General features: G+C 37.6%; 1 protein-coding gene across 1 annotated transcript; it reads left to right on the top strand.

The window, feature by feature from the left end:
- The first annotated feature begins 21179 nt into the window (after positions 1 to 21179).
- LOC142446401 (olfactory receptor 8K5-like) lies at positions 21180 to 22121 on the top strand. Its single transcript, XM_075548150.1, has one exon. The coding sequence runs from the start codon at positions 21180 to 21182 to the stop codon at positions 22119 to 22121; it is 942 nt and encodes a 313-aa protein (XP_075404265.1).
- Positions 22122 to 24628: the final 2507 nt, after the last annotated feature.

Here is a 24628-nt window from a genome sequence, read left to right as displayed (position 1 = left end):
CTTCATTGAAGCATAGTGCTTAATCACAAAAACAATATGTAATGCTATATTGTAAAATTAAATGTCAATTTTTCAACAATATTGCCTGCTTCCTATTAATTACTTCCCTTTATGAGTCCATAGAATGTCACGTTTCTCTAGGCTAAAATTTGAAAGGCATTTACAAGGCATTGGTAAACTTTCCATTACTTTTGTTTTTTGTTAGGACTTCCAGCATGATGGTGACCGAGATACACATACCAGAGGGACTTGCAGAAATCAGTACAGGAGAGCAATTGATAAGGAAATTCATTAGTGCCAGGTCACAGGAGGAGCATCATAAAGATAAGTATGCCTAGATGCACTAAGTTTTGAGAAGCTGTGGGTTTTTCGCATAACACTTTGGAGGCCGGCTAATGGTTAACCTTAGACCAGACACAGTTTGGGCAGAGCCAGGTCCTTTGGTCAGCCCAAAGGCTTTAATTCAACATAGCCACAGCTTGCTGCCACTTATGGGCAGTTTTCGAACCCCTCCTTCCCCACAGTCAGGTGATTATGGCTCAGCGATATCTTTACATTTGTTTCTTTTTCTTCTCTATTTCCCCCCCCACAGTCTCAGGGGGCTCAGGTTTGGTTTTTTTTTTCTTCTCTTTCCTCTCACACTCACCTACTGGACTCCAGGACACTCCCCTTCACCTAGACCAACCCCCACCCAGCTGGGGGAGCTCTGCCCTCTGCAGCATAACAAGTGGCTGGGGAAATCTTGCCCATCTTCTGCCACAGAGGAACTCCTGCTTACCCTCAAGGTGCTAGGGAAAATCCCACCCACCCTTTGTGCTGCTTTGCTTGGCTGAGGTAACCTCTGCCCACTTTTCACAGTGCTCCATGTGGTGGAGAACCCACTGCTCTACTTCTATGGGCCCACGTGGCCAAGGGAACTTCCTCCCACCTGCCATAGTGCCTAACACAGCCTAAGGCAGCTCCACTAACATCTGCAGTGTTCCAGAGTGCTATGGGAACCTCTGGCTGATGTGCGTGGTGCTCTAGGTGACTGAAGAAGTTCCACCCACAATCTGAGGTGCTACACACCAAAGGGGACACACCCACCTGTTTCTGTGGAACTCCCATTGCATCAGGCACCCCAGAAGCCCCTCTGTGATGACCCAAGCTGCCGTGAGTCACACTACCATGGCTTCCTGTGAGATCATCCAGTTCTGTGCCTTTCTCCCAGGTCCACAAGCACCCAACCAGCTTCTCCTGACAAAACCATTGACTGGCTCTTCAAATAACAGAATATTGGTTGGCTAGAGAAGGAGTAAAACCATAAGAACATAAAGCAGTAGTCTGATCCCACAGTGTTATTAGCTGCAGAGTGTTTAAAGAAACATTCTCACAAATCTTCCAAAGAGAGAGTCCAGTACTCTCTGACTCTCTGGAAAATTGCAATGGACAGCTCTAAAACAACTCAATGCAAACAGCAATCAACTCCAATGACCTCAACAACAACAACTACAACAACAACAAAAAGAAACAAAAGGCAATTCAGAAGTCCTGAACCTAACAACATGCATCAAAGAAGCAGACATTTATCTGCCACAGAAAGAAATCATCAAAATGCTGCTTGGAGTCATACAGGATATATAAGCAACAATACAGAAAAAGGATGAAATGATAGAGGAGATTATGGCCATGCACCAAAGGGAAATACAAGACCTAAAGAATGAGATATCCAGAAGCAAAAAAGCCCACATGGAAGAAGCACACTGGCCAGTGCGATCACGAGGTGCCAAAGGGACCAGGTATAAGGCATCATGAAAAAAAAAAAGAGAGAGATATGTGTGTATATGTATATATATGTGTGTGTGTATATGTATATATGTGTATATATATATATATATATATATATATATATATATATATATATATACCATATTGAATGAAGGGGGAAGTGCAGAGTGGAGACCCAAGGCCCACGTGTCGGCCAATAGAGATCCCCTCACAGAGGGGTTCAAGAGAGGAGATGGGTCAATTAGGGTGTGAGGTAGTACCGATGAAGAAGACAGCTTTCCCCCAGATCCTGGATGCTTCCTCCCCCCAACTACCATGATCCAAATTCTACCTTGCAGGGCTGGATAGGGCAGAGGTTGTACACTGGTACATATGAGGGCTGGAGGTACAGGCAATCTAGAGTGGATGATACCTTCAGGACCAAGGGTATGAGGGGCGATGCTGAGAGAGTGGAGGGCGAGTGGGTTGGAAAGGGGGAACTGATTACAAGGACCCACATGTGACCTCCTCCCTGGGAGAGGGACGGCAGAGAAGGGGGGAAGGAAGACTCCGGATAGGGAAAGATATGACAAAATAACGATGTATAAATTACCAAGGGCACATGAGGGAGGGGGGAGTGGGGATGGAGTGAAAAAAAAAGAGGACCTGATGCAAAGGGCTTAAGTGGAGAGCAAATGCTTTGAGAATGATTGGGGCAGGGAATGTATGGATGTGCTTTATACAATTGATGTATGTATATGTATGGATTGTGATAAGAGTTGTATGAATCCCTAATAAAATGTAAAAAAAGAAAAGAGGAGAAAAAAAAGAAAATGATTAGGGCAAAGAATGTACAGATGTGCTTTATACAATTGATGTATGTATATGTATGGACTGTGATAAGAGTTGTATGAGCCCCTAATAAATTGTTTAAAAACAAAACAAAACAAAGAAAGAATGAGATATCCAAATCCAGGAGGATATTCACAAACTTCACCAACAGAATTGAGGAGGAAGAGAATCACACCACCAACCAAGAGGATAACTAAGCAAACTTCAAAAACTGGAGAGGCAGTTAAATAAGATAATCAGAGAAGCTTTCAAAACTTGTGAGCCACCTCTGATGCTATGAAGAGGAACAACATTCGAAAAATTAGACTACCTGAATAAGACACAACCAAGAAGTCAACAGCAAAAATAGTCAGGGAATTCGTAGAGGAAAACTTCCCCAGCTTAATGACTGAACACCAGGCAACTATTGGAAGCCATAAAAGAGCACCAGCTAGACTGGATTCCAAGAAGTTATCGCCAAGGCATATGATAGTTAAACTATCTGACTTTGAAGAAAAGGAGAAAATTGTGAGAGCAGTTAGGAAAAATAAGCAGTCACCTTTAAAGTTACCCAAATAAGAATATACTCAGGCATTTCCGTGGACACTATGAAGAAGAGGAGAGAATGGAGGAACAAATTCCAAAAATTCAAAAATGACACAAACACAAAAATATTTGATCCAGTCAAATTATCTATCAAGATAAATGGAGAGATAAGAGTCTTCCCAGACAAGGAAAAACTCAAACAATACATTAAAGAAACCCAGCCCAACAAAAGGTTCTTGTCGACACAGTATGGGCAGAAGAACAGCACCCACTGAGCACAAATAAGAGACCACCACCTAGAACAACCACACCCAGAGGGCAATAAATAGAAAACAGCCCCAAAGATAGAATTGACTTAAAGGTGGATATAAAACAAGAATGAGTCATACACACACATGCACAACACACTGGTTAAAAAGGGAAGTAGAAAAACACCCAACACAAAACAAAGTACAAAAAGTTTTCACAGAGTCCACAAATAAATGTAATAACCCTGAATGTCAATGGACTGAACTAAATCATTAAAAGGCAGAGTCTAGCAGACCAGTTTGGCATCCAAACTTGTCAATCTGTGACTATAGGAGACATATCCAAGATTATAGGAAAAAATAGGCTGGGAGTCAAAGGATGGAGGAAAATGTACCAAATTAATGGCAATTCAAAATAAGCAAGGGTTGCAACCCTAATCTAGGACAGAATTTATCTCAAGATGCAAACCATGACAGAAGATAAGGAGGGGCACAATATAATGCTCAAGGGAACAGTAGAACAAGAACCAATGAGCATAATAAATATGCATTCAATTAGAGACACCCAAAATTTGTCAATTAAACACTCCAGAGAGTGAAAATTGAAATTACAGGCACAACTATTATAGTAGGTGACTTTAATACACCACTCTCTGAGAAAGATAGTTCACAGGGAAATAATCTTAATGAGAAAGCTTCACATCTAAACATTATGATTAGACGAACTTGATTGGTATATATTTTCAGAGCTCTCCACTCCACGGCAAAAAAAAAAACACCCCAAATCCTTTTCAAGTCCACGTGACACATACTCAAAGATAGACTTCGTGCTGGGACATACATAGAATCTGTCTAAATTCAAACACATAGACATCATAAAGACATATCTCTCCCACCACTATGCTATAAGGCTGTAAATTCTTCAAAAAAGGACCATTAAGAAAAAAGAAAAAATTTTGATGTATGAATAATTCTCTATTGAAAAATGAGTGGTACTGGCCCAGATCGGAAATGAATTCAGGAGTTACTACAAACCATTAAGATTGAGAATATGACATACTAAAACCATTGTGAGACAGCAAAGGCAGTTATCACAGGAAGTTTGATAGCAATTCATGTACATATGGAAAAGGAAGGGAACCTTATGATTAATATGCTTACACAAAACTGACAGCAATTAAAGCAGAGTGAACAGAACAATCCTACTAATAGCAAAAGAAAATAAATAATAAAAATCAGGGTTGAGATCCAAGAAACAAGACAACTATGGGAAAAAAATTATGTTGCTAAAACTTGGTTCTTGGAAAGGATTAACAGTATAGACAGAGTACTGGCAAACTTAACCAAAGAGAGGAAGGAACAAATTTCAATAGCAAGGTTGAGGGATGAAACAGTGGTCATTACAATGGACCCTAATGAAATCAAAAGGATAAGTACACAGTACTATAAAGGCCTGTATTTGAATGAATTCAACAACTTGGAAGACATGCACAAATTCTTGGAAGAACAATCCCTGCCTAGACTATCTCAGATGGATGTCAAGAATCTCAACAGATTCATAGCAATAGAAGAAATAGATAAGTTTATCAAAGGATTACCAAGAAAAAATCTCCTGGACAGATGGCTTCACAGGACAATTAACCAAGCATTCAGGGTTGAACTGACATCAATCCTACACAAACTCTTCCTGAACATAAAGAAAGACAGCATGCTCCCGCACTCTTTCTATTAAGCTAGTACAACTCTGATACCTAAACTGATAAGGATCCCACAAGAATCGAGAACTACAGACCAATGTATCTAATGAATATCAATGCAAAAATCTTTAACAAAATACTGGCCAAAGAATACAAAATTATATAAAAAACATTCACCGTGACAAAATGGAATTCATACCAGGTATACAGGGATGGTTTAACATGCAAAAGATCACTAGTATTATTCACCACATTGACATGAAAAATTATAAGAACCACTTGATAATAAAGATAGATGCGGATAAAGCATTTGATAACATCCAACACCAATTCCTGTTTAAGACACTGAAGAAGTTAGGAATGGAGGAAAATTCCTCAATATAATGCCAGCCATATATGAAAAACCAACTGTCAATATTGTAGTCAATGGAGAAAAGATGAAAATAACCCCACTGAAAAAGGGGACCCGACAAGGATGCCCCTTGTCCCCACTCTTATTTTACATCAGACTGGAGGTCTTAGTTAAAAGTGTAAGGCAAAGAAAAGACATCAAAGGTATTCTCCATGGGAAGAAAGAGGTGAAACTATCATTACTTGCATATGATGTGATTTTATATATGAAAAATCCCAAAAGCTCCATAGGAGAGCACTGGAAGCATAGAGGAATATAGCAGAGTGGGAGGAAACAAGATCACAACCAAAGATCTATCAGACAGCTGTGCACATCAGATAAAACCACAAAAGAGGAGATCAAAAAGGTGATGCCCTTCACAATAGCCAAACACCAATTCAAATATTTAGGGATATTCCTGAATAAAAGATCTATATGAGGAAAACTACAGAACATTATTACAAGAAACCAAGAATGACCTCAACAAATGGAAGGATATCCTGTTTTTGAATCAGTAAAGATGTCAGTTCTGTCCATAGCAATATATAAGTTTACTGCTATCTCAATTCAAATATCATCATCTTTCTTCAAAGAATTGGAAAAACTGATTCCCAGCTTCATAAGGAGAAGGAAGAATCCCTGACTTAGCAGAGAACTCCTCAAGAAGAAGGACGCAGTGGGAGTGCTTGCTTTCCTTAACTATAACATATACTATACAAACCCAGTGGTCAAATCGCATGGTATTGGTATAATGACAGATTATCAGACCAATGGAAAATAACTAAAAACTCAAATAAAATCTTCAGCATACAGATACCTGATCTTTGATAAGGGCCCAGAAAATATTAAATGGGAAGCAGATGCCCTCTTTAACAAGTGGTAATGGAAGAAATGGAGATCTACCTGCAGAAAAATGAAGCAATGCCCTTATGTTTCTCCATGCAAAAGATAAATTCAAGGGGGATCACAGACCTTGAGGTAGAACACCAAACTAATAGGGCCATCAGTGAGGGAGTTGGGACAACCTGAAAACTTTAGGACAGCAAATACATAGGCTATCAGAAATAGGGAATGAGACAAATACAAACAAGGCACAAATTGACAGGTGGGATATACTGAAGTTAAAACACTGGTGTGCATTGAAAGAATTCACCAAGAGAGGAATAAGAGAGCCCACAAACAGGGAAAACATCTCTGTCAAGACCAAAACTATAAAATGAGATGAGGATAACCTTTTCAATAAATGGCGTTAAATAAATTTTATCTTCATATGTAGACGAATGAAAACAGACCCGCATCTCTCCCCATGCACAAACATGTACTCAAAATGAATTAAATCTCTAGATGTAACTCCCAGAGTTTCTATGATCATCTATAGGAAAATCGCCACAACTTTCAGAGTTGTATTGTAGGGCATAGACACACTAGCAAATATCATAAAAGAAAAACAGGTAGTGGAAGACAAAATAGATGATTCGGACATGTTGAAAATAAACCATTATGCACATCAAATAACTTCATCAGAAGCGTTAAATGAGATCCTATAAATTTGGAAAAATGTTTTCATTTTGCTAATGACACAGTGAACTAGAGTCTAATTACCAAATGTACAGAGCTCCCCAATAGTTCAATAAGAGATTAGCAAATGACCCAATTAAGAAGTGGACTAAAACATGAACAGGCAGGTAACTACAAATGAAGTAAAACGGGACTAAGAATCACATGAAAAATGCTCATGATTTTTAGCCATCTGGGAGATCAATATTAAAATTACAATAAGATGTTTCCTTACGCCCATAATAACAAATTCACACACACACACACACACACACACACACAACCCAGCAAACATCAAATGCTAGATATGATTTGGAGAGAATGGAATTTATATACACTGTTGATTGTTTTGTAAACACATAGAACTGCAGATCAGGCTTAACAACACATTGTATAACCATTATGCCATCAGGTCAACCAGTGACACATAAAAGTAACAAAAGATTATATATTCCACACACACACTGATGGCACCTAACAACATACCACTAAGTGAATTGTCAGCCATTGTAAGGTTTTAATTTTAGTGAATAAAATGATCAGTTCCCCCCAAAAACTCAGGACTTGGTGATGCTGCCTACGCACCCCCCACCACCACCCCTGAGGCAGGGCTTTCTACTCCCATAGAGAGTCACAGTTACAATCTTGGAAACCCACAGGGGGTCATGATAAGCCATCATTGATTCAATGGCAGTGAATTTGGTTTGAAATTTCACAGTGTGCTTGCTGGCCCTCTGTTAAGAATTCCATCTCATTTCTTTGTTGCATTCATTTTCCCTGACATGTTTCTTCCTGACACAGCTTTCAATTGCTTTGTTCAAAGAGGATGAGCTGGTAATATCAAGGAGATTACAGATGATTGAGAGCAGAAATAAGAGCACCCTTTAACATAAGTCGTACAATGAGTTATATGGGAAATTTGTAATCGAATGAGAAATCAGTGTGGATTAAGAAATAATTTTACATTTTGTGTTTTACAACTGGATGAATGGTGATGGTGTAGGGTAAATATGAGTAAAATTGGTTTTAAGGTGAAGTTGATTAATATGGTAAACACGTTTTTCATTGGAAGCCTCTGAACATTTAGGCAATTTGTTAGGGAGCCTTTATTTAAGTCTGTAACACATGAGTTGGCTAGACTGTAGATAATGAAGCAACATCAATTTAATATATTAGGTATTCAGTACACCTATTGGAGAGTTTGTTCAAGTGAGTTATTTAAACAAACAGACCCTTATTTTATCACAAATTAAAGGCAGAACATTAAAATTCAGAGTTTGGGCTCTAGGGAAAGTTTTCTCTGTTGAGTCCAAGAGAAATTCTTTATCTCTTCTATTGTTACATCTTGATTCCTTGGATATATATATACACATACTCTTGTAAGTTATAAAATAGTAAGATTAATCTTACTATTTTATACCTTGAATATTATCCCCAATATCTGCTAGGTTAATCTTACTATTTTATACCTTGCAAGAGTGTATTAGACTGGGTACTTTAGAGAAACAAATCCACAGGAACTCATATGTATAAGAGAGTTTTATATAAAGGCTAAATGTTCATCAAGAAACATCCCAAACCACTGCTGCCCGAACCCACAAGTCCAACATTAACCCATATGTCTGACACCAATCCAAAAAGTCCTCCTCCATCTCACAAAACATACATGATGACGCTGACTGCAGGAGGAAAGCCGGATCAGTGAATTTGTAAGCATCTCAATACTGGCAGGGGTCTCCACAAGGCTACTCAAGCACCAAGGGCTGCATCAGGGTAGGTGCATGCAGCTTCTCCTCAGGGATGTCTCACAGGAAATGAGCCTTGCCAGTTGAAGCAGGGAACTGGCTAAGGCAGCTGGACCCTGGTCTGACCACCAGAAAGCAAGAGATCCGAGAGCTAGAAAGGAAAGGCTCACTGAGCCGTTTATCCCTCCATCCTTCAACTAACACCACATGTGTTTATCGGCCAGGTTGGCACAATAATCTAACTAACTCACAAGAGATGGACTCAAAATACATGCCGCACTAGCACTGATTCATTAACATAAAGAAGACAACTTCCTTCCGATGGGATTACAAGTATAGGCATAGAGCTTGAATTTTACAACACTTATTTTTTAGATGATTCAAACCTTGACAATGATGTTGTAGTATTTTTATAATCCATCACAAGTTTTGATCATTGTTATAAATAACTGCTCTTAAACAAATCTGAAGTCTTTTTCACTTAGAGGCAATCTTCGGCTTTTTCTATTCTTCTATTTCTGTATCATATTAGACAGCCTATGTATGATCCCCAAACATATTACACAGTCTGGAAACAAACCTTGGTTTAAATATTATACAAGTGTTAATTAATTATACACAAAACTTAGTCCAAAACTTTAATTGAAATGGGTTATTTTAAAATACAAATTTTGGATCTTTACAAGTTAATTATGTAAACATGAGATACATATTTTCTTCTCACCTCTAGTGGAAAATCTACATATGTTTCTAGTGATATGACTTTATTTCCTTGGCAATGAGAGCTAATTAATGGTAGGTTTTCAGTCCTATATATGAAGTACAAATGATGTTTGAGTCCTTGAATGGTGGTTTGCGTGCTGGAGGTCATACATGAAGAGCCACCAGGGATCGGTTCCTTAGCAAGGTCTCCCTGTACAAGTTGACCCAGGCACTCTTGAGGCCTTGTGGCACTCTTGGCCTTTCATTAAACAGAGTAACATCACTAAGGGATGAGGTGATTAAAGTTCAGCTCCCATAGTAGCTCCTTTGTATCTAGAGACAGAATAATGCAAACATAGGATATTGAAATGTTAGGAACCAATGGCCTAGTTGTCACATGATAAGATCTTGTACCTGAATAGCTATGTAATGAGAATAAAGCTTGTTTTCAGTATGCCGTTCTCGGTTTTTTCTCCACTCCTCCTCCTTTTCCTAAAATAATGCAATTAGCATCACCATCAGTTTAAGGAAGGAAATAAAGTGCAGCAGGACACCTCTGTAGAGCAACTGGAGTGGACTGCAACAGATATCCTTTAGTGCTGTGTTTTAGACAGGAATGGGTAGAGAAGGTTATTACTCTCACTCACTATCATCGAATTCCTACTGATTCACAGGGATAGGTAGTACTGCCGTTGTGGGTTTTAATGACTTGCTTGTTAAAATAATTTTATTTGCATATAATCCATAGATAATGCAAATCAATCGTTCAATTACATCAGGATGGGCTGTCCAACCATCACCGCTATCAGTTTAAAGCACGCTATTCACTCTCGTACTCACCATCATTAGCTCCCCATTTCCTTCAAACTTTCCTGCCACACCCCCGAGGAGCAATTCATCCAGTTACCATCTCTGTCCTGAATTCCATATGCAGAACATCATGTTACAAAACTAACAGCAAAGACCATGTAAAATAGATAAAGGTCTCAATCGAAAGGAAAGAAGAAAATATCAAACCTAGGACAAATTTAACTGAATCACGAGGGAGATGAGATGCTAGTGAGCTATATTTTAACCATCCTGCATCTGCAACAATCCACTTCCCAATGTGTCACGCATGATAGCAAGGCTCTTCACACCTTTCATTCATGCTCAGAGGGGATTCACCAGGGGCTTAATTCAAGTGCATTTCCCCTTCATTAAAAAAAATCATTTTATTTGGGGCTCTTATTTCAGACATCATTTACATCACGCCTATTTGTACATATGTTGCCATCATCATGTCCAAAAACATTTTCTACGTTGAGCCCTTGGTATAAGCTCCTCTCCCCCCACCCCCCACTCACCCCCCTACCTTCACACCCTCCTGAGCCTTATCAATTATATATTGTTACTATTATTTTGAATCTGACACTGTCCATTGTCTCCCTTCAACCTTTATATCCAACCTTATGATGGGTTCCCACTCTCCCCCTTCCCCCTCCCGATACACCTCCCTACCCTCATGCCACCCTGAATGTGCCTGATCTCATTGCCTTCACTTCTTGAAAACCTGAAATAGCTTTTAAAATTGGTTGAAAGGGACAGCAAATGATGACATTGCATTTTAACCCAACCTCATCAGCTATGATTGATTTTACAATGCTCTCTGTCTGAGAGCAATGCAACTCACATCCCTCAGCTCTGATCAGATGGGATTCACCTTAGGTTTCATCCATGTGTGGATCTGCAAATGCATTTGGGGCTATGATTGTCATCTCTGGCCTTCTGCAAGCTAAGTGTTCACAATTTAACCTGTGATGTGATTCCCTCCTTTAGATTTGGATTGTATTTTATACAACCTTGGATCACACAGGCTGGTGTGCTTCTTCCATGTGAGCTTAGTTGATGCCTCGCTTAGATGGCTGCTTGATTGAAGACAAACTCTAAGACCTCACACACGATTTTTCCTGATAGCTGGGCACCATCAAGTTTCTTCACTTTCCTATTACAAAGGGCTCTCCTCATGTGGGCAAGCAGTAAGCAGGGTCATGTATTAAGAACAAATTGCTCTTAGATTAGGGCTAGAATTAAGTGGGAACTCCCAATCCATTCATACATCTATGGTTTATATATTTCTCTGGCTCATCGTGAAGACACCAATGCCTTGTCATATGACCTTCCACAGTGAAGGTAGGTATTTATAAGTCTACCAACAGTGGATAAGAGTCTCTATCTCAGCAAACCTTTGCCAGAATTTTCTGTTTTCAGGTTTTTGTTTTGTTGTTTTGCATTTGGCTACAGTAATGGGCATTAGGTGGTATCTCATGGTATTTTTTATTAGCATTTCCCTGATGGGTATTTACCTGGAAAACTTCCTCGTGTGTTTTTAGCCATTCGAGTGTCATCCTTTGAGAATAATCTATTCACATCTTTTGGCCACCTTCTCAGAAGGCTATTAGTTGTTGTTGTTGTTTGTTTTCTGCATGTAGTAAACTTGCAAAATTAAGTAGATTTTAATAATTAATCCTTTGTTATGTCATTTCTAAGTATCTTTTCCCAGTCGGAGTATTGTCTTTTTACATTTAAAAAAATGTGTCAAGAAACATGAGTGTTTTCTTTTTAATATGTCTATACTTTTATTTTATCCCCAATGGAATGTCTTTTATTTATTAATTCTTTTCTCATTGATGATACTGATAGTTTGAGTTTTTCATTTAGATCTTTGATCCATGTTGACCTTGTTTTTCTGCATGAGTCTTGCTTCATACTTCTGCAGGTGGATATGAAGTTTCTCCAAAACCATTTTTTGAAGAAGGCATCTGCTTCCCATTTATAGTTTTTGAGGCTTGTCAAAATAATTTGTATGATGATATTTTTATATCTTAGCTTTCTGTCCTGATCTATTTATTGGTCTATGTGTCAATCATTATACCAATATCAGTTTCTTTTAACAACTGTAGTTGTGTAGTAGGTCTGAGTTCAGGTAGAGCATCACCTACTTAATTTTTTTAGGATTTAATTGCCTACCCTGGGTTTTTCCCTTTTATATGTAGTTGATAATCATTATTTCCCCCCATTTCTTTGGAGAATGATGTTGTGACTTGTTTTGCTATTGTAGGTAATTTGCATATTGTTTGTGTCATATTGACATTTTCATATTTTAGGTAAAATTGACAGTATTTTGTCTTCCAATCCATGAACAAGGGATGTTCTTCAATTTGTGGAGATCCCTTCTAGATTCTTGTTGTAATATCCTTTAGATTTCTTCATATAGGTCTTTTTTGTTTGTTTGCTTAGGTTTCTTCCTGTATATTTCAGCTTCTGAGTGGCTATTGTGAACAGTATTTTTTCCTTGATGCCTCTTTCAGCGTCCCCATGTGTGGTGTATAGGAAATCAATTGATTCCTGCTAGTTAATCTTGTATCCTGCTACAGTACCAAACTCCGCTATTGTATCCCGTAATATTATGTGGACACCTGATAATTCTCCATCTATAAAACCATATCGTCTGCAAATAGTGAGAGTCTCTCTTCTTCTTATCCTACTAGTACTCCCTTGATTTCTTGCCATTGTCTTATTGTACTGCTAGGGCTTCCAGCAGAATGCTGATTAAGGGTACGGATAAGAGAATTTGTTGTTGGGTTTCCTGACTCATGGGAAATGTTTTCATCTTGGCTCCATTGAGTGTGATTTTGGTTGTTGGTTTTTGATATATGGATTCTATAGTATTGAGAATTGTCCCTTCTGTTCCTATCTTCTTTACAATTTAACTTAGGAATGGGTATTGAATATTATCTAATTCTTAGTCTCCATCAGTTAATATGGTCATATGGCTTTTATCTTTTTCCTTTTTAAAATGGTGGATTACTTTATTTGCCTTTCTAATGTTGAACCATCCCTGCACCCCTGATATGAATCCCACTTGATCATTATGCATAACTAGTTTTTTTAATTATTTGTTTGATTCTATTAGCCAAAATTTTGGTGAGAATTTTTGCATTTATGGTCATGAGAGATACATGTCTATAGTTCTCATTCCTAGTGGTGTCTTTGCCCAGTTTGGCAACAGGGTTATGTTGGCTTCAAAGAATGAGTTTTAGAGTTTGTTGCCCCTTTCTATGCTTGGGAAGAGTTTGTGTAGAATTGCTGTTTCTTATGGTGCAGCTTGACTTTCTTGAATAAGACTTTTGGGGGACAAAATTGAGTAGTTGGGAATAGGAACACCTGTTCAAGTATTAGCCTAAAAGCTAGAAGTTTGAACATTCCCTTTTATGCCAAAAAAATTGTGGGTCTGGCAAAGATTGCAATCAAGTAAACCCATTAGAGCATATCTATTCTGTAACACATTGAGTTGCCATGTGTAGAATTCCACTTCACTGCTGTGAGTATTATTCAGTGTTATATCTATTTCACATGAATTAGTTTTATATATATATATACATATATATATATATATAATAGAGTCCATTTATATTTGAAAAACAAAGTCAAAACAACACTATGGCATGATATCATTTATTGCATCATATCTTGTAAATATTTCAGTTTACCTGGGACTTAATTAACATCTAATGTATTTTCTCTTGTTCACATTCCTCAGTGCCTATGCTTGTGAGTCTGTGGCATAATGTAGACTTCTAGGAGCCTGTGCAGATAATTTGTGTTGTTTTGTTCCCTTTCTTGAATTGCTCCTTAACGCTACTCATTAGGGAATGTGTGGAGCATCGTTGTTAATTAGCAGGAACATCAAGGCATTTTAAAAAATTCTCTCTTATGATTTGGGAGATAATTATTTAATTACATAAACACATTTCCTAAGTGAATCTCAGAGAGGAAAATGTGGACTCTATAAATTCTTTGTTACATATACAGAGAAACAGTAACGTGAGGGAAATTTTTCACTTCTTCATGAAAGCTAACCAGGTATGAATTGTCTTTTATTCTGATTATCACTGAACCTTGGAATTTTTCTGATCCCTGGATTCTGAGCTCCCAGAACTGAACACCTTTAAGGCACTGCAAACATTTCCTTTGTTAACTATGGTTCCACGAACTCTTAACTTGTTTTCAGATTTAAAGGTCTATTAATCAAGCATGTACTCCTATTAAAACCTGCTAGCATAAACAGTTCTTTTGTTGTTGTTGTGAAGTGCCATAGAATGGGCTTCCACCCATAGTGACTCTCTGCAACATAAACAAAACACTGTACTGTCCAGTGCTAGCCTCACAATTGTTTCTGTGCCGAAGTCCATTGATGAAAGTAGAGCCCTTCCACTCCACCAAACATGATTTCCTTCTGCAGGCACTATCTCTCTAATGGAACCTTGTAATCATGGGACTGTCAAACTGTTTTTCAAAGACATTAACGTATACTTAAATTTCAGAGAAAAAGAACAAATTTTCAGTATAGGTATTTTCATGAAATGTTTAATTTTATCAACTTACTTTTCTTTGAAAAGTAGTTTCCTGTGCCTTTAGAGTAATTATGCATGTACAATATGTGATGAATTGAGCATCACATTAAGAATAGCATATCCACTGCAAACACTTATTTTCTGTCACTGTCATGGTTTTAAAGGATTGTTTGCTTCAATGTGTTCTCATTGGGGCACAGCTTACTGATAGGTCTAATTTAAAAAAAGGAAATTTTAAACACATTGGGTAGACTGACATATATTGTATGCTCTTAAGCTGCAGAATTATGGAAAACTCACTGAACCCCAAATAATGCCACAAGATTTCACTATAACTCCATTCTTCCTTCCATTGCCTGCCCTAATGCTTATCACCAAATGTAGGCATTTAAATATGTTAATGAAGGAGTGGGACAGAGCAAAATAAAAGAGGTGAGAACAATTTCTAGATATTTTGTCCCACAAAAGAAGGTGAGATGGCCATCTCGCTCAGAAACAAATAAGCCCACATGGAAGAAGCACACCGGCCAGTGCGATCACGAGGTGCCCAAGGGACCAGATATAAGGCATCATGCAAAAATTAAAAAAAAGATATAAGTGTGTGTATGTATGTGTATATATGTGTATATGTATATATGTATGTGTATATATATATGTATGTGTATATATATATATATTATATTAAATGAAGGGGGAAGAGCAGAGTGGAGACCCAAGGCCCAAGTGTCGGCCAATGGAGATCCCCTCATAGAGGGGCTTAGGAGAGGAGATGGGTTAATTAGGGTGTGAGGTAGTATCGATGAAGAACACAGCTTTCCCCCAGATCCTGGATGCTTCCTCCCCCCAACTACCATGATCCGAATTCTACCTTGCAGGGCTGGATAGGACAGAGGCTGTACACTGGTACATATGAGGGTTGGAGGTACAGGGAATCCAGGGTGGATGATACCTTCAGGACCAAGGGCGTGAGGGATGATGCTGGGAGAGTGGAGGGTGAGTGGGTTGGAAAGGGGGAACTGATTACAAGGAGCCACATGTGACCTCTTCCCTGGGAGAGGGACAGCAGAGAAGGGGGGAAGGGAGACCCCGAATAGGGCAAGATATGACAGAATAACGAGGTATAAATTACCAAGGGCATATGAGGGAGGGGGGAAAGGGGAGGGAGGGGGGAAAAAAAAGAGGACCTGATGCAAGGGGCTTAAGTGGAGAGCAAATGCCTTGAGAATGATTGGGGCAGGGAATGTATGGATGTGCTTTATACAATTGATGTATGTATATGTATGGATTGTGGTAAGAGTTGTTGGAGTCCCTAATAAAATGTAAAAGAAGAAAAGAGAAAAAAATGATTAGGGCAAAGACTGTACAGATGTGCTTTATACAATTGATGTATGTATATGTATGAACTGTGAAAAGAATTGTATCAGTCCCAATAAATTGTTAAATAAATAAATAAATAAATAAAATACTAAAAAAAAAAAAAAAAAGAAGGTGAGATGATCAAATTATTCAGACATCCTCAGGGAACGCAGTAACTGAGTGTACCATGTGAAATTGATTCATTACGCAGTAGGTGGGTGTCGAGGACTTTCAAAAGGCAGAATTAGTACTGAGGGCTGCATTCCTGTGATCAATACATGATGGGCAATCATAAAATGAAAAAATGGCAGATTGGAATGTCAAACAGCAGACTTTTTCTTTTTTATATAGAAAGAAAAGTGGAACAAACTCACTAATTTCCAGGTGTTCTGCATTCAGTCCGTTGAGTCAGGCTGGACAATTTGACAAAAATTCTCAGATTCCTGCTTAGCGGATAATGCTGCTAAGTTCTTGTAGTTGTTTGGCAGCTCCAAGACTATAATGTACAGTAGCAAACATATACTGTGAATGGATCTGGAGTGAAGTTAATCCAGGTTATAGGCTTAATACACTCAATAGACATCCAAGCACACATTCACATGAAAATAGCCTTGTTGGAGGCCTATGAACTGTTTCATTTGATAGTTGTGTGCAGTAGAACTCTCCATCTTGCATATTGTACCACTGGATATTTTTAATGCCCTCAGCTGTCACCATTAGGAATCTGTTGCTGGAGGAGTCCTTGTTTTCTTGGAGGGGACCCTGAAAATGAGAGCAGTTCTCAAGATAATTCATGGGAATGAGGTTACAGAAGCCTCACTACCTCCAATCAGAAAACTTTAACTTTGGTTTTCTGATTTTCCAAGTAAAACTGGATTCAGTACAGTGAGAGCTAACATTGGTATATTTTCAAAGCATAGTGGCATTCTCCTTATTTTCAACATTGTGTAATTACAGAAACAGGCAAGTATACTTCATGTGTTCTAATATATGCACAAACATTTTAAAACACCACCTTGCTTCCAACATCAAGTTCATTTTATACTGAAAGTTTTAAAGTACATCTCAGTAAGAGCTCCAAATTTTCACAGAACCAAATAATTTAATGGAGATGAACCCAGATTTACATTTGGAAACCTAAAAATGATGCTGCTTTCTATTAAAATATACTTTTAAATGCAAACCATGCTATAACTTAACATCTTAAATAGAAAATGGAATAAAACTTTTAAAACCTGAACATGTTGTTGATAATAGTCACAAACAACATAAAATCCACAAACATGATGTATTTATTAATTAGTTTTCAGACCCATCAAGAGTTACTGGGTGGTCTGAGTCTTCTTGGAAGTGATTTATTTAAAAAGTAGATACCACTATTTAGGGATACACATAATGATTTTCAACTATCTAAACATACCTGCTAAATATAAAAATGCTATAATTATAATTTCTTTTTAGATGTGTCCAGAAATGCTGACAAACAGCCTGAGATGACATAAAGTGCAATAGAACTTATGACAGACTGGAAAGTCACCTAACAGTCTTATAATATCTTAATTTACAATTTTTATATTGGTATATCTATATGAGACCAATTGCTAAATTCTTGCCTAAGACCTTTTAAGAGACCAGTGCAAATTACAAACCCTGATATTTAAACTTTATGAGATTCACATTATGTTTATCTTTCTCCTTAAAAAAGCATATTCCCTGGCTGGCACATAATCCTATCTCCAATGTAATAACTATTAGTTCGTATGACATTACCTTACTTGATACATGTCTACATGAAGGAAACACTGAAGATATTAGTGCCACACAAAGTGTGGTGAAATTAGATTGTACTTGGTACTGCAAAGTATGGTGATATTAGATGGTTCTGGGATATCAGAAAAAATAGAATCTGTTGTTTTTATACTTCGTTTTAAATAACCAGCTTAATTGAAACATCAATTAAGCCCACATGGAGGAAGCACACAAACATCCAGGATGTCAGGACTGTAATGGATCTGTAGTCCAAATCCAAAGGAGGAATGGCATCAGAGTGAAAATGGTGAAAATCTGGTTTCACAACGGATGACAGTGGCTATGGATCACCATGGAAACACAGAATTTGCAGGATCAACACATGGAATAAGACTCTGACCATAATTGTCCTCTAGCCATAGATGAGGGATGGGAATAAACTGGTTATCAGAGAGAGAGTGTTGGAGAGACGATTATAGTAGATTAAAATGATACATTTGACTGAATGGTTAAAGCCTAGTCATTTGATCTCTCGTTTGATACATTTTATGTTACATTGCTTTTTAATACTTTCTCTTTTCTTCCCTTTAATTTGGGACTTATCTTGGTTGTATTTTGTTATTTGGGTTAGCTTTCTTCATTTTCTGTTCATTCTTTTTCTGTAGAGCCGGGCACAAGAAACCCAGGATGTGTGAATCTATAGAAATAATAACTTGAATAAGGGTCCCTGAAGTAATAGTAAGGGAGGTAGTGAAGTAGATAGAGATGGTGGAACACTGATCGTTATAACCGAACTCTTGAACAATATGATGCTTGCATTATGTCCAAATGGTTTGTGGAAACTATTATGGAAAATGTGTTCAAATATACTGTAATATTCCTTTTGAATTGTAACATTCTAGTCCCTTTGAATAGACATTTTGAAATCCCATTTTAGTGTCAGAATAAGGCCAAAAGAAGAGAAAACTCAAGTTTCCTGATTTAGCTGATCCTTTCTGTATTGGTTTATATATCTAAACCTCTCCATGTTTCTGGGGTGTAGTTTATTGGCTTGTAGAAAAGGTTGTATTTCCTACAGTGCTGGGTTGTGAGAATAAAAATATAAACATGTATGTGACAGCCTTCTGATAACTGCTAAACCAAGGTACAATTAAGCCGACCTGAAGGAGGACCGGGATTAAATAACTTTGTGAAACAATCAAGATATATAAATCCACTGTAATTCAAGAAGAAAAATGGAAAAAAAGTACCCAATCCACACTGGATATCTTAAACCATATTCTGAGTATTCTGGGGAACAACCAAAAACAACTGATCATGTGTTAGAAAAAAATAATGTGTATTATCTATATAGAAACACATTCAGCCACTCAGCTATCAATACACAGTCCCTAAAGAATGACCTTAATTTACGGTTCATACATTCTTAACACTAATTGTATGTTTCCGTATCTGTAGGTCAATTAGAGCAGGAACATATGGTTCTACTTTAGCTTTCTTTGGTGTTAGGAACTCATGTGGCAAGAGTGAACTAAACATTGAATTACTAACCAGAAAGTTCAGCAGTTAGAACACTCCAGATGCTCCACAAGTAAAAAATATGAGATATATGATTTGTTCTTGAGAAATTTTCAGACTGGGAAACCCACAAAGAATAGTTCTACAGTGTCCTGCAGCATCACTGTGAGATGGAATTGACTCAATGACCATGGATTGCAGACTTGCTCAAAGAAAGGCTGCACGTTCAGGAAATGAAGTTGGCTGTTATGAAGTCATTCTGAGTAAGAGTTGGTTCAAGGAACACTGGCGTTGCCATTGATTTTGGACTGCTAACTGAAAGGGTGCCAGTTCAAGCCCATTAGCCGTGCCATGAAAGAAGGATAGGACAGTCTGTTTTTGTAAAGATTTGCCATTGCAGAAATCTTCTGGACACCTGTAACCCAGCCTGCAGGATCACTAAGAACCAGAATGGTCTTGCCAACAGTGTACTCTTGGTTTAGGGCTTGTTTCAAACTTGTCTTTCCTTCAAAGTTGTCTTCAAACTTGACTTTCCCAATTCTCTCCTGGCATCATTGAAAACAAAATACACCTCACATGCATTGATTCTGTTTTGCCACACAGTGAATCCACAGGAGAGGGCAGAATTGCCTCTGAGTGTTTCTGGGATTGTAACACCCCTGTGAAGACCCTCATGGTTCTGAGCTGGTGAACTTTGTGGTGAGCAGCCTAGTGTGTGACCCTTCACCAAAGTCAAATACAGCAGTTCTCCAACTCAAGTCGCTGCTTGATCCCATTCTTTGAATGTGTGTAGCTCTCTCGATTCCTGGCAATAATCCAGTCTTATGTATGACCGCTCAGAGGACTCACTAAAGTTTCCCCGGCTACCATTCCAGGATTCTGACACATCATTTTTTTACCATCTGGTTACTGAGGTTAATTATCCATATGTGAAAAGAATTAAAAGGTAATGGGGAGGGCATGTGAGGGTGTTCTCTCATCCTTTTTAACTTTGTTGTTCATAACGGAAGCATTTTAAATCAATCTCAAACCCTGCTTGCTAGGAAAAATGAATTGTCTGTAAATCAGACTTTATAACTGGGCACTCCTCATAGTTCCCCATTTGACATTTCTCACGTATGAAAATAGAAAAATCTACTTCCCTTGAATTATACCTAATAGTAAGAGATACTAGACGCTAGGTCAGAGTAACACTAGTTGTGGTAATTATACTCATATGTTCAATTGTCTGAAGCTTGATTCCACATGATCTGGAAGTCATGTAGTGATTTCATTTTGCAATTATCAAATCAAATTATTCATGATGCAGTTGGGAGTTATGGAATGATGTGCTCCACGTCCATTGTGCGATTTCATGTGGTCATTCTTCATTTGTGTCTCATTTCAATTTTTGCATAATGACCACTTTTTTGAAACCTAACCATATTGATTCATGTGGACTGTGTGTATTTGCTATGATAAACATTTATTCTCAAAATTACTGAATTGATGTCATACTGGGTTATACTGAGTTTCCTACCCATGTTCCAGTTAGGGGTAGTAAAATCTTTTAGAGCTCAAATTTATCTTAAATAAGATGTGATTACTTTTCAATTTTTAGTATAAATAAAATATTCAGTTGGTCTACAAGTAATATAATCTGTTTAGTAAATGCCATGCACAAGCTAATATCAAACTTTCCTCTTCTTCCTAGATTAATGGGTCAACAGAATTTATCCATCCTGACCGAATTCATTTTAATGAGAGTCACAAAGCGATCTGAGCTGCAGTTTCTACTTATTGGTCTCTTTCTCATTGTGTACACAATTACAGTGATGGGCAATCTGGGCATGATCATCTTGACCAAGGTGGACTCCCGCCTACACACACCTATGTATTTCTTTATCAGAAACTTGGCGTTCCTTGATCTTGGTAATGCCACTGTTATTTACCCAAAGTTGTTAGTAAATTTAGCTTCCAATCAATATACCATTTCCTATTATGCATGTGCAGTACAGATGTTTTTCTTCCTTTGGTATGTTATTTGTGTAATTTATGTCCTGGCTTCCATGGCTTATGACCGTTTTGTTGCCATCTGTAACCCTCTGCTGTACAATGTCATCATGTCTCAGAGACTTTGCCATGTGCTCCTGGGCATTCCATACTTCATCACTACTTTTCAGTCGGTGTTCATCACCAGTAAGGTTTTTGCCTCGACCTTCTGTGGCAACAATGTGGTCAATCATTTCTATTGTGATGATGCTGCCTTTATACCTTTGCTCTGCTCAAATGCCCGAGAAATCGAACTCATAATCATGATGTTTTCAGGATTTAATGTGATTTCTACCGTCATGTTCATTCTCATGACCTACCTGCTGATTCTGATAACCATATTTCGAATGCATTCTGCAGAGGGCAGGAAGAAGGCTTTCTCCACATGTGGGTCTCACCTCACGGTGGTGGTTGTGTTCTATGGGTCTTTGTTATATATGTACCTCCAACCTGAATCGACTCGCTCTTCTGATAATGAAAAAATAGCCTCTGTGTTTTACACTTTGTTCATCCCCATGCTTAACCCATTCATATACAGCTTAAGGAACAAAGAGGTAAAGAATGCGTTACAGAGGGTCATTAAGAATCAAAGCAAAATTTGTATTTAATAGGAAATACTGTTCTAATATACTTTGAAAATATGCAACTATCACTTGAAAATGATATTTAGTAGATAATTGTAATCGCTTTTATTCCAGAGAAATGACAGTATGAATCACAGGTAGTTTTCCTTACATTTACTTTACATTTGCATGAAGAATCACAATTGAAATTGTAAATGAAATGTCCTTTCATTCCCAAGATTTGTTGTTCGTTATAAGTAAGCAACCGCATGATGGGGGAAAGCAATTGTAATTTACTTCTTCAAAGAACATGGATAATTTCATACCATTACAGAAGTAAAATGTGCTATCAAAACAAATCATGCTAGTATAAATTCTATTTTTTATTATTTGAACACTTCATATTATCAAGAACCCAGGTGGTATTGTTAGGTAGTGTTCACAGTGCCACCTGACATGTCAGCAGCTCAAACAGAGGACAGCCTAGTGAGGTAAAAGGTGGGTCTATCTGGTTTTGTAAAGCCTCATAAATTCTGTATGTGTTCACTATGTGGCAGAATTGGCTGATAGTAGTTCGTTTTGTTGTCTTTGCTTTTAAATATAATTCCAAAACATTGTGTTAATAGAACCAAAAGCAAACCCACAGCCAGTGAATTAATTGAGATTCACAGGCACCGTCTATAGGCTGTTGGAAACTGTATCCATACCAGAACAGCGAGCCTGTCTCTCTCTCCTACAAGAGCTGCTTTGAAGTGCATCTGTTTGTCATCCTATCCTTAACTGACAGCTCCACTGTATAAATTCGTACAGAATGTTTAATATCATTTCTTGCATCATATCTTGTAAATAGTTCAGTTTACCTGGGACTTAATTAACATCTAATGTATTTTCTTTTGTTCACATTCCCCAGTGCCTATGCTTGTGAGTCTGTGGCATCATGTAGACTTCTAGGAGCCTGTGCAGATAATTTGTGTTGTTTTGTTCCCTTTCTTGAATTGCTCCTTAACTCTACTCATTGGGGAATGTGTGGAGCATTGTTGTTAATTAGCAGGAACATCAAGGCATTTAAAAAATTCTCTCTTATGATTTGGGATATAATTATTTAATTACATAAACACATTTCCTAAGTGAATCTCAGAGAGGAAAATGTGGAGTCTATAAATTCTTTGTTATATATAGAGATAAACAGTAACTTGGGGGAAATTTTCACTTCTTCATGAAAGCTAACCAGGTATGAATTGTCTTTTATTCTGATTATCACTGAACCTTGGAATTTTTTCTGATCCCTGGATTCTGATCTCTCACAGTCGAGCACTTTTAAGGCACTACAAGCATTTCCTTTGTTAACTGTGTTTCCGTGGGCTCTTAACTTTTTTCCTGATTTAAAGGTCTGTTAATCAATCATGTACTCCTATTAAAACATGTTTGCATAAACCAGTTATTTTGTTGTTGTTGTGAAGTGTCATTGAATGGGCTTCCACCCATAGTGACTCTCGGGGAAAATAGAACAAAAACACTGTGTTAGCCTCACAGTTGTTTCTGTGCTGAAGTCCATTGATGAAACCAGGGCCATTCCACTCCACCAAATATGATTTCTTCCGCAGGCACTGGTTTCTGCTGAGAAAAAAAAAATGTCCTAATACTGGCCCTATACACTAAAAATAACTGTTTATTCCAAGTGAAAATTTCATTTCTCTTACAATAGGACCTTGTAATCATGGGACTGTCACATAGTTTTTCAAAGACATTTAAATACACTTAAATTTCAGAGAAAAAAGAACATATTTTCAGTATAGGTATTTTTAAGTAATATTTAATTTTATCAAGTTACTTTTCTTTGAAAAGTAGTTTCCTGTGCCTTTAGAGTAATTATGCATGTACAATATGTGATAAATTGAGCATCATATTAAGATTCGCATATCCACTGCAAACACTTATTTTCTGTCATTGTCATGGTTTTAAAGGATTGTTTGGTTCAATGTGTTCTCATTGGGGCACAGCTTACTGATAGGTCTAATTTTAAAAAAGGAAATTTTTAACAGATTGGGTATACTGACATATGTTGAATGCTCTAAAGCTGCAGAATTATGGAAAACTCACTGAAAGCCAAATAATGCCACAAGATTTCACTGTAACTCCATTCTTCCCTCCATTGCCTGCCCTAATGCTTGTAACCAAATGTAGGCATGTAAATATGTTAATAAAGGAGTGGGACAGAGCAAAATAAAAGAGGTGAGAACAATTTCTAGATATTTTGTCCCACAAAAGAAGGTGAGATGATCAAAATATTCAGACATCCTCAGGAAACGCAGTAACTGACTGTACCATGACAAATTGATTCATTACACAGTAGTCAAGGACTACTTGGGTGTCAAGGACTTTCAAGAGGCAGAATTAGTACTGAGGGCTGCATTCCTGTGATCAATACATGATGGGCAATCATAAAATAAACAAATGGCAGATTGGAATATCAAAGAGCAGACTTTTTCTTTTTTATGTAGAAAGAAAAAGTGAAACAAACTCACTAATTTCCAGGTGTCCTGCATTCAATC

The sequence above is a fragment of the Tenrec ecaudatus genome, chromosome 4, assembly GCF_050624435.1.
Source record: "Tenrec ecaudatus isolate mTenEca1 chromosome 4, mTenEca1.hap1, whole genome shotgun sequence".
Taxonomy (NCBI): domain Eukaryota; kingdom Metazoa; phylum Chordata; class Mammalia; order Afrosoricida; family Tenrecidae; genus Tenrec; species Tenrec ecaudatus.
This window is presented reverse-complemented; position numbering and strand designations above follow the sequence as displayed.